The sequence below is a fragment of the Populus trichocarpa genome, chromosome 6 (genome assembly GCF_000002775.5).
Source record: "Populus trichocarpa isolate Nisqually-1 chromosome 6, P.trichocarpa_v4.1, whole genome shotgun sequence".
NCBI lineage: Eukaryota > Viridiplantae > Streptophyta > Magnoliopsida > Malpighiales > Salicaceae > Populus > Populus trichocarpa.
This window is the reverse complement of record NC_037290.2, coordinates 8,633,170-8,644,710: the sequence shown is the minus strand read 5'-3', so window position 1 is coordinate 8,644,710 and position 11,541 is coordinate 8,633,170. Positions and strand designations below refer to the sequence as shown.

At 33.6% G+C, this 11,541-nt stretch overlaps 1 protein-coding gene across 4 annotated transcripts; it reads right to left on the bottom strand.

The window, feature by feature from the left end:
- Nucleotides 1–1,723: 1,723 nt before the first annotated feature.
- On the bottom strand, nucleotides 1,724–11,047 carry LOC18100019 (probable LRR receptor-like serine/threonine-protein kinase At1g06840). 4 transcript variants are annotated; one of them, XM_024603148.2, is made up of 21 exons: nucleotides 10,772–11,047; nucleotides 10,329–10,431; nucleotides 9,848–9,998; nucleotides 9,621–9,692; nucleotides 9,425–9,496; nucleotides 8,870–9,013; nucleotides 8,706–8,777; nucleotides 8,526–8,597; nucleotides 8,196–8,270; nucleotides 7,816–7,884; nucleotides 7,630–7,695; nucleotides 7,360–7,431; nucleotides 7,147–7,233; nucleotides 6,946–7,014; nucleotides 5,877–6,394; nucleotides 4,954–5,112; nucleotides 4,579–4,859; nucleotides 3,878–3,929; nucleotides 3,248–3,498; nucleotides 2,554–2,688; nucleotides 1,724–2,345 (listed from the first exon to the last, which is right to left on the bottom strand). In XM_024603148.2, the coding sequence occupies exons 2-21, from the start codon at nucleotides 10,420–10,422 to the stop codon at nucleotides 1,980–1,982; spliced, it is 2,877 nt and encodes a 958-aa protein (XP_024458916.2). In that variant the 5' UTR covers nucleotides 10,423–10,431; nucleotides 10,772–11,047; the 3' UTR covers nucleotides 1,724–1,979. The 4 variants fall into 4 exon arrangements, with proteins under 4 accessions (XP_024458916.2, XP_052309434.1, XP_006381260.3 ...); XM_052453474.1 differs by lacking the exon at nucleotides 10,772–11,047 and adding an exon at nucleotides 10,628–10,669; XM_006381198.3 differs by lacking the exon at nucleotides 10,329–10,431.
- Nucleotides 11,048–11,541: the final 494 nt, after the last annotated feature.

Below are 11,541 nucleotides of genomic sequence, written 5' to 3'. Positions count from 1 at the left end.
ACATCACCGGTCCTGCTTGATTTAAAAAAAAACCCATTTGGGAATTGCCATAGCCACACAGCATTTCATATTTGTTTGGTTGTTTGTAAAATACCTAAACTAGGAACTATTTTTTAAAAAAGATTTAAATTGTTTTAATATGTTTTTTTAAATTAATATTTTTTTGATATTTTCAAATAATTTTGATATGTTAATATCAAAAATAATTTTTTAAAAATAAAAAATAATATTATTTTAATGTATTTTAGAGCAAAAAACACTTTGAAAAGCAATCATAACTACACTTCTAAACACCCCCAAGTAAAAATAGAAAGTTGGGGTGCAATAGTAGTAACGCTTACCTATAATTCAGATTTTTTTATATTTATATTTTATTTATTACTTGTTAGGTAAAAAATGTAGATATTTATAAATTATTCATTGAGTTTTCAGTATTTATTATCTAATTATTATTTATGATTTAATAAAAAATAAAATAGTTAATATATATATATATATATTAATTATAAATAATAAATATTATACATATATGGATGTTTTATGTCGTGATGTATATATATTATATTGTATTAAAAATCTAAATGTTTTATAAATATATCAATACAATATAAATATATATTTTAAATTAGATTCGGATGAATTTTGAGTTGGATTTGATAATATATGTTTTATTAATTATTTATTAAATAAAATAACTATCTAAAAATTATTTTTTATTCAGAACGGTCGGGTATGCTTGAGATTAAATTCTCATCCTAATATAAAGACTCATCGAAATATAAAACCTTGGTTTATTACGACTCTCTCCTCTACTCTCACCCCATTAACAATTAATTTAACAGAAGAAACCAAGAGACAACTTGGAACAAGAGACAGGCTAAAGCTAAACAACATCCATGCATGTAAAACGGCAGACATCCGAGAAATAAAGCCACTTGCAAAGCCCTCTCTCTCTCTCTCTCTCTCTCTATATATATATATATATATATATATATATATATATTCAATAAAAATCTTATACTAAATAATGGAATTGATAAGAAAACAAAAAATTAACTAAAAAATATAAAACAAACATCAAAAAATTCCAACCCTACTCTTTGAATAATATTTAATCAGTCTGTTAAATTTGCAATTTGAATTATAAACTTTATTTGATAGATTTAAATTTTTTTATAATACTATAAAAAAACATAAAAAAATAATTTGAATTAGTAGCCTAAGATAAATACGTTTGTTTGTATTAAAAGTGTAAGATGTATATTTCTTTTTTCCTAATTTTTTGGGTTTGAATCTTCGCATGGATTCTAAAGAATTTTTTTAAAATATATTAAATGGATGTAGACGTGTTCAGGGGAAAGAGTATAAATTAATATAATAATATACCATGAAATTAAAAAAGAAGAAGAAGAAGAAGAAGAGGAAGAGAAGGGCTGTTTTTACACAGGGTGCCTGTTTACAATCCTCTGCATAATTATAACCAATTGGCAGCCAGTACAGTGAAGGACTCTTGTCTGAACCCAAAAAGAGAAGAAAGCACGCTTGGTTGACAAAGAGGCCAATCAATTCATCTACTTTCACTTTTCATGATTGGAAGAAGGCTTTCTTTTTCAATGTTTTCGATTCATCTGCTTTCACATTTCAGTTGGCTAAGCCAATTTTTTCAAAATTATACTAAATTGGTGAATTCTTCAAGAAAATAAAATTGAATTGCATTACCAAATACGTAAATATTATGTGAATTATTTAAGTGGTTAAAAAAAATAATTTCAGGGGAAGAACACATGATGGAAGATTCCTTATTTAGTAACAGAGAGTATCAGCTATTCTTTGCAAATTCTATCAACTATGAAATGTATCAACAACTCTCATGCAATAGCTGCAACTATCCTCTTCACTTTGTCTCGTGTTGCATAAGATAGGGCATCACACCCCCGCTTTACACCTAGCTAAACTGCTCATTGTGGCTTTCTTTGATGTTAGTGAGGCGTGATGGTGGGAACAACACCGCTGGTAAGATCACTTCCCAGAAGACTTGAACTCCCGTATGGATCTCGGCTTGAGTAAAATGAAGACGATGATGCTGACTTGCCAGAATATGTGGGAGTGGATTTGCCAGAATATGTGGGAGTGGATTCTGTATAGATGGCATCAGTTTCTGGCATCATTTTGAGTATGGTTTCCAGTTCCCTGACCACATCCTGCATTGACGGTCGCTTGTCTTGCTTGTCATGGCAACAGTCGAGTGCCAAAACCACAAATCTCTCCACACATTCAGATGGATAAGCACCCATTCTGTTGTCTATGATAGAGAACATAATGCCTGACTGATAAGCCATGTTTACCTGAAACCAAAGTACATATATCAGGATTAGCACCGGTATATATCTCAATTCCCATTTTCCCGCCTTTTGCTGTTAAATCATAAACGAGAAGTTATTCAATCAAAATATGCTGTAATTGAAACTTTCACGTATCGCTGGATAAAGTTGTGACTGCTATGTTAATGAGAAGAGAGCCCAAGACCCCTGAAAGATGAGTCCATTTAAGTACCTCACGAACAATGTTTTTGCCATGTGATATTGGCTGCATGCCAGTCAGGAGCTCCAAAAACACAATCCCGAGGCTATAGACATCACTCTTGTCCGTCAACTTATGGGTCAAAAAATATTCTGGATCAAGGTATCCCTGCATGTGCAATGGCGATCAAGAGAGTTATTCAAATGAAGTAGATGAATGATGCTTCGTAGCATCTATTGATGGTAGACGAGTTGCATCCAAGGATTTGCTGGCGATTCTTATGATTCAGTTTCTATCTATCCAAAGGTATGAAACAAGTTACAAAGCTTAAATTTCTGGGCCATCGAGACATGACAAGTTTCTTGAACCGGATAGTTAGATATTGGGATAACAAATTATATTTGTTACTAGAAGTTATCAGCCCACAAACATGCTAACCTGAATGTTCAGTAAAGGTATCTTCAGGGTATACCACAAAGGTTTTTGGAATCTGTTAGTTATTACTTTAGCAATTTCTTCACTTTATTTATAAGTAGTCCTCTTGGCATATAGATAAGAGAACAAGATGGAAATTTTGCGAGTGAAACACCAGGATCAGAAAACCTCGCAGAATTCATTTTCTTCACATCAATAATAGCTTGCACATTCACTATGTCATCATGCATACTCTTTCCCTTATTCCCTAAGTTTTTCTGAGAAAGTGAGCATAATATGGAGTCAAACTTACTGGAGTTCCCCTTACTACTGTTGATACATGATTAGGAAGATTCCCTTCATCATCCAGCACAGGAGCAAGAAGTGAGAGTCCAAAGTCAGCAACTTTAGCATTAAGTATAGAGTCCAGGAGTATGTTAGTGGCCTTGATATCCCGGTGGAATACTGGAGGCTGTGCTTCGGTATGGAGGTAAAGAATTCCCTTAGCTGAACCCAACGCAATGCTTAACCTTGTACCAAATTTCAAAGTTCCCTTACCCTTATCTGCATAACACAGTGAACATCAACTTTGTTGAGCATTCAAGATGTCAATTCTTAAACCGATGACTAACAGATAGTGTATTGAGAAGATCCTAAAACATTGAGTAAAAAACGAATGATACTGGAAACTATTTTATGTGCTACATGTACGATTGCTTGAGTTTACAGTCCATTTGTGAAATATGATGATCCATTATTAGTCCTTCGTAACAGGTTAACAACACGAGTTGCTCAGCTATGAACCTATTACTCAAAATCAGCAATTAGAGATACATGATTATATGATCTAAAAGTTTGTAAAACTATTGTAAACATTCTGTATAGAATATTATGGAGACATGAAATAGATTAAAGAGCTATAACATTAGAAGATTTTCCATACCAGAAAGCCAGTCCCGCAAGGTACCATTTGGCATGAACTCGTACACAAGCATCTGTTCATGAACCACAAACAACCAGGTGAATTTTACAGTTTTGATGCTAAAAGAAAATCAAATCCCTTCACTTCCTTAAGCAAGGATTAGCACTATCAATTTCTAGAAGATGGTAGAGTCAACTCTCAGTTTATTTGCAATAGCAAGGCATGAGTCAGAAAAGCAAGCACATCTAATTGCTAGACTATGACCATAAGCCATCTAAAGTATAGCATCTCTATCCTGATTTTTTGTCAAACCAATGTGGACTCTTCGCAGATGGTAATGCTGTTGGTCTTTGTAAATTAAACAATAAGGGACAGAAAAGAACATCTTGCCTGTTTTTTAAAGTCTGATTTACTATGACAAAGGAAAGACATCTTGCAAGTATTACTCAGGAAGAATGAAATGGAATAAGCCAAAAGGTCCTTTCCAAGAACCTTGGATGCTTTCTTCTAAGGAAAAAAGTAAAAATAAGAATGAAATAAAACTTTTCTGCTTGGATATATATTTGCATGGCTGAACAACCATAAAAGTCTAGTTCTTAGAACAGAACAACAAATAAGGCTTTCTGTTTGATCTTTGAAGAAAAAAGGTCACAAAAACACTTGCAAAGTTGCAAACCAGAATGATCTAAAATGAGATTTAATGTCAGCACCATAATAATTACCTGCTCCTCTTCATCACAATATCCAACCAGTGAAACTAGATTTCTGTGATGCAACCTCGACAGCAATTTAATCTCAGTCAAAAATTCTTTTTGGCCTTGTAATGATCCTTCTTCAGAACGCTTTATGGCCACAATTGAGTTATCAGAAAGAATGCCTCTATAAACCTTTCCATAACCTCCTCGACCAACTTGAGTTGAGCTGTTGAAGTTGTCAGTAGCCAGGGCCATTTCCTTAAAAGTGAAGCCTTTCACACCATCAATTTTCATGGATGCCTTGGATGCTGCAAACCAAAAAAATAAAAATAAATGACACCTTTTCCAGGGATAGCCAGACATACAAACTATTAAATGAATCAATCACAGTAAGAAACTTACATAAATGTCTTCTTGACAGCTTTCTAAGGTTTCTAGCATATCTTCCTGCAATAAGAAATGTGAGAACTGAAGATATTGCAATGGCACAGGCAATAGCACCTAATATAATGGCTACCAAAACTCCTTTGCTGATACTCTTTCCTTTTCGGTCGAAGTGCACTGTTGGCAAAAGAAAAGTATGAAACAAACATATTAATCAGAGGCAAACTAATGTAATAATCAAACAAAGGCATAAATTTCAGTGCCAATAGGAAATCTAGACCATATTGCCCAAGGCATGTAGCCTTACTGGCTGTCCACATCAAAGAGTTCACAGATTTGCTAGGCATTGCATATGAGAGAAGAATATGCACTACCAATGGATGGGAACCATAGTTGGTGCTAAAGCAGCAGTGGAACTTTTTACTTCATAAATTTTGCAATTTTGAATACAAATGTGTCAAACTTAGATAAGTTAGCTTTAAATCGTCATACTTCCCTATTTTGGAGAGGCACGAACAATTTTCATGCAACTGCATTAAAGTCAACTAGATAATTTGAACAAATGGAATTATCAACAAAGAAACAATTTTACCTTGTAAAAAATAGTAAAGTTTCTGACATGTCATGACATGTTACTTCAAATATAACTAAAAAGTTTAAGGCTTACGACATGCTAATTTACTTATAAAAAAGAAGTGCATATTTTGCAAAGAAACTACTATGAAAAGAAGCCAATTATTTCCAGTACTTGTATTTGAGGAAAGAAATAAATCAAGATGCCTCACTTGTTTCTCAAATACGTACTAATTCTTGGTGCACAAACAATAGAAATAACCAAGTTTGGTAGACAATCAGAGCACATAATCCAATTCAGCATCATTTGAAGAAGAATAAAAAAAGATAACAAAGTCTAAAAAGAAGTAGAAACTTTGAATACATACTCCCTGCATAAGGTCCCACTAGAGTGAAGTTGAGAAGTTCATACGGTCCAAAGAAACCGTCACCAGGAAACTGCCATGATGTGAATATACCTCTTATTCGCCGAACCTCGGATACATTAAATGTGTTGGAGTGCATATTATTAGCTGGAGGAAAAAGATTTAAATGCATCCTTAGACGAGGGCCTTCTTCCCAGAAATAGGAATCGATTGCGAGTTGATAAGGGTTCAGGTTAAGAGAACTAGTCACATATAACTCAAATGGAAGAACATATGGATCAAAATAAGAGAAACTGGGGCTTTTAAGTCTATATCCAACTTTTAGAGGGGAGGCACAAAAGCATGGTAGAGGTGAAGCTGGGACATATTCAAAGAAATTATCTATTGGGCATGCTTGAACAGGACATGTCATCGTAGATTTCCTTGACCTCTCAGCATTCCTATCTCCTCCAGCTTCAGACCCACAGAACTGGGTTATGTTGGCTATGTTTGCACTTTTACAAATAGGATTGCCTCCAAGCCTAAACAAAAACTGCTAAAATGATCAGAATATAACTGATGGAAATAATTTTTTCTTTTCAAAATAGTATTTCTCAACGCCATCATCATGTTGGTATTTTTGAGTTACTTCTGAAGATAAGAATAATCAAATCAAAGAATATAAATCAACATCTCTTAGTAACTATCACCATCTCCAAATCCTGACAGCTAGTACCATTGGAAAACCAACCTGCAGGCTCCAATTCTGGACCCTGGATTTTGTATATGAAGCCTTCTATACAAAACCTGAGTGCATGGAGAAGAATGTTTCATTGTTGGTTTTGCAGATCTTAAACAAAAGCTGGAAACACCAAATAGTAGGGTGGACATTGGAAGATGCATGTCCATCTAATAGACAAATTTTAATACATCCATATATTTGACAAACTCAAGTGATTCTCTTATTATTTCTTCCGATGGTCTATAAGGTTACGACATATTTTTAATTGGCACACTTAACTGTATCAGATAAGCAAGTGTATGAAACAGACCATTAAAAAGAAGGGCATACACTACTTCACAAAAATACTACCTTAAGGTGACATTATCTGGTGGATTCAATGCCCCTGAAATGGTCGAGAGTGAATTGTTCCTAAGATCACTGCATTTGAGAAGTGAACAGGACGATTAGTTAGTATTATTCCAATACTATAAAGTTTGCAGTGGGTCTTGTATACTGAAGTTCATGCTGAAAATTAATGATTTTAATTGCATTTCTTCTTTCAATTCTTACATTGTAAGTCTAGCGCTTTTAGTGAAGGTCACGTTCTGCCAGATGTCAGTTGGCACAGAACCATTCAACAGATTATTTTCAAGTGACCTGCAGTATACAATCATTTAGAATATTATATTTTGTGTGCATAGGCTTCGCAAATGAGAGCGTCTAACTTGAACCATTAATCTTTTCAAGAATAAAAATAAGTAGAATAAGTAGATAGAATCTCACAGTCTCTGAAGAAAAGGAAGATTTGAAAAACTTCCAGGTATAGATCCACTAAGATGGTTCTCTGACAAATCACTGCAGTTGACAAGAATTTTCAAACACAAAAATACCTTCATCACAAACTAGTTAAGTCATCCATTGGTAGCGAAGTATAATAACTTCCAATCTTCCACTTATAACATGGTTTTACAAACATAGAATATTACAAATGCAAATCTATACAACCTACAATTTGCTAATTTTCTTTCCCCTTTTCAACATGGTTTTACTTACATAGTTCTCATAGAATCAGAAAGTTTGGAAGGTACAGATCCACTAAGGTTGTTCTCACTCAGATCCCTGCAAGCCAAATTAGATAATGCAAGTACCATAAGTGCATGTAATGGAAAAATAGATATGGAAGTCAAATAAAATGGAATTGATAGAATGAGAATACTACCAAATGTAGAAACTACTTACAAATAGTATAGGTTTGGTATGCTGCTAAGATCAGGTATAGCACCATGCAAGCTACAATTTCTGAGACTTCTACCTTGTCAAAGAGGATTACAAATTAAAAAAACAGTAACATCAGCACTTTTTTTGTGTATATTTATGCAACACAAGTTTGTCATTTGATTCATGTTTATATAAACACAAAAGCAAAGCCCTTAAGCATCCCAATCACAAGAGTAAAACATGAGTTCATGAATATGAAAAATTAGTTATTTTTTAAATTAGAAAACCTGCACAATCAGTATTCATGTCAGAGAATTCATATAGCAAGCACTAAGAGTGTGAAGATTCCTCCTCTGAATGTGAAACAGCTATGGAGGCTGGCATGGTTTTTTAAGACTTACAGTTTTGCTAATCTGGAAAGGTTGCCATAAGTAGCTGGAATTCCCGACCCGTTAAAGTTGTTGTTGTCGAGTTGACTGTAGGGAGGAAAATAAAGGAACGGTGAACAAAATTTACTCAAAGCAACACACACAGGGACTCAAACAAACACACAAAAACACAAACATGCTGCAGCTTAATTTAATGAATTTTTACTAGGATCAAGGCCACCACTATTAAGAAAATCTAATCAGATGCATATACATGAAATATAAATATCACATTATAAGAGAAATGATTAAATGTGATAATGACCCAGGTAACATTCTAGACAATGTGAAAGGAGCACCTACATTATCCGTATCTCTGGCAACTTTGATAGTTCTGGTGGAAGATATCCAGATAAGTTATTATTATCCAAAAGCCTGCAGAGATTGTTTCACATGTTCTCAATCAAGGGAAACATTGCATATGGATCACAAAAATATGTAGACAGTGGAACAAAAAGGGAAACCAATGCAATATTAACTCACAAGTGAAAGAGAGTTGATAGTTTGTAAAGCTCAGGTGGAATTTGACCACTGATTGAGTTGTTATTCAAGTGGCTGCAAGTATCACATGTAAGACGATTACATATGCAAATAGAAGCTAACCTCTTCACAACTCAAATAAGGATTTAGCTTGAAGTTACACTTACAGGTGTCTAACACTGCTCATGTTAGCAAATGATTTTGGTAGTGGTCCTGAAATGTTGTTCTGATCTACTTGAAGTCTATCTAGTTTTGATAAATAGCTTAACTCATCAGGTAAAGAGCCTGATAATTTGTTTCCATTCAAGAGCCTGCATTGATAATACATCACAAGAGGTTAAATTAATTCCAAGCATGCTACTGGTGCAGATTCGTTTTTAAGATATCCGTTTCTATAAACAGTAACTGTGAGATTTGTTGACACCCTTTAATAGTATTGACTTCATTAAATTTTTGCATCACAGGTTTCAGAAAATAACACCACCAGTTGGATAGTATTTTATCCTTTTTTCAGAAAGGATAAAAGAAATAACAAACTTGCTTGAAACATCCTCTATATTTAGGTACGAAAATTCTTTGAAGCTTCAGGACAAAAGACAGCTCAGATAGAAATTTAAGACACTTCTTGAATTTATAATTAATCAGTTCCTAAGGATAACCATGACAAGAAGCAGAAGGAAAACAACCCACTTACAAAGTGAAATAACATGAAACCAACTTACAGGAGTTTCAAAGATGAAAGACTTCCTATCTCTCTTGGTATGCTGCCAGTCAATTCATTCCACATAAAATCCCTTTTAATATCACAACAGAAGAAAAGGGGTCTTATATAGAATCACCAGATGAGGATTAGCAAGACATGTTCAGATTCTCGAAGTAAATTCCCAAGAAATATGGTTAATATATATTGCAACTCACAATATTTTCAGTTGAGAAAGCTGGCCAAGCTCAGGTGCTAAAGATCCAGAAAGATTCATATTCATAAGCTGACTGCACCAAATCTAACAAACAGTAAGTATTCATATCCAAAGTTTTGATTGTATTACTCGTTATATTCTGTAAAACAAAGAAATTCATGACTTTATTCATCAAAACCAGAAGGTATAGAAATAATTAACAACAAAAAGAAAATGCATAGAACATACAGCTCTTGCACATGCAAGTAACCATCAGTCCCAGTTGAGTCAGAACAAAAAACACCAGTCCAATTGAAGGCACATGGATCTCCCTTGTTCCAATTACTGAGATGCTTCATAGGATCAATCAAACTGTTCTTGACTGCTAGCAATGCATTAACTGCAAAAATGCACAATATTGAGAACATGAGACTAGAGCAGTAGTCAACCAGCTCTACCTATCGTTACCAAAAAATTGTGAATCACAATGACACATTCAAAGAGGAAGTGTAATCGTTTGCAAGAAATTTATTTGCCTTATTTTTATTTTCTAATTGTTTGCTTATTCTCCAACTAGTTAAACATAATTTTAATTAACAGTTCAAAGCACAACGCATTTCTACCCTTCTAAAAACCTCAAAGAATACATATGATTGGACCCATTTTGTCTACGTAATCATTATATATCTATTCAAGTAAAAGTCAAGTTGAGGGGGGGCATTAAATTCACCTTCTGAGGGACTTGAAACTTGAGCAACCGTGAGTAGCACCAAGTAACAATATGACAGCACAAAAACACATTCACAAGTTCTCAGCTGCAACATCTTCGTGCCCTACGTAAGCACCAAACAAGCTAAAATAACTAAAAATTGCAAATTCATTTCCAGTTATCCCTCAAATTACAAAGATAAATAGACAACAAGATACAATCTTTTCACCCAGATAAGCATCCCAGGGAAAGAGAAAAGGAAAGTCCAAAAAGATTCAAGCCAAGTTTGCAGATTTAATGTCCCCAAATATCCAGCTTACCAAACAAGGAAAATAGTCAAACCCCATAACTTAGTAGCTAATAACGAACCAAGTACCCAGCCAGGAGTAAAAGTCTAAAAACATTCAAAATTCTCACTGGCAAAAGAAAAGGAAGAAGAAAGGAAGACCAAAAAGGGAGCTTACTGGAAAACAAGTCAAGTATGAATGGCCTCTAGTGGGATTGCTGTTGACATTCAAATTATAAGATAAGCTTTGAATCCTTAGAAGCACAGAATCAAAAGTTGTAGAATTCTGCAACACTGCAAGCAAAGCTTGATTGGGTGGAAAAATATAGCAAAAAGTCTTGTTGATGGGTAAGAATGATAATAAATGGAACCTAGTTTGGGCAATAGAAAACGATATATGTGTGAGATGGCATTGTCATCATGGTTGGTTCATCCATTTTAGCAGGCAAGAGAAGACAGTGACAACATGCAACCTTGACACGGTTTGTATTAGTGAACATGTCTTGTAAATCCGTTGCACGTTTTATTGCTTTAATTTATTAATAAAAATTTATTTATTTTTAATATTTATCAAATATTTCATTAATAAAAATAATATTTAATTAATAAATTTAGCGTAAAAATAAAGTTTTTAGAACAAAAAAACCTTTGCAATAGAAATTATAAAGTTTTTATAATTATGAGATTCTTATTGCATTAAAGCATTGTTTCTAAATGTTCTTAATCAATACTCTATTAAGACTGAATATTAATTAGAACCGTTGAGACTAATACATATTATGTTTTTTTCTTTATGAAATGAAACAATTGTTCTTATAAGTTAAAGAATAAGGGATACTTGGGTCCCTGTTTATTTGCTGGAAAGTAGTTTCTTTTTGGAAAGTGAATTCCGAAAAAGTAAATTATTTTCCGATGTTTGGTGGTGTAATGAAAAATAAGTTGGAAAAC

Excerpts from the sequence above, each read along its gene's own strand:
- LOC18100019 (XM_052453474.1), bottom strand. The coding sequence starts at position 10,654 with ATGGGGTTTGACTATTTTCCTTGTTTG. Across the intron at positions 8,271-8,525 it reads TTGCCAGAGATACGGATAAT|TCAACTCGACAACAACAACT; the intron begins GTAGGTGCTCCT and ends TCCTCCCTACAG. Across the intron at positions 5,113-5,876 it reads AGTGGGACCTTATGCAGGGA|TGCACTTCGACCGAAAAGGA; the intron begins GTATGTATTCAA and ends TTTTGCCAACAG.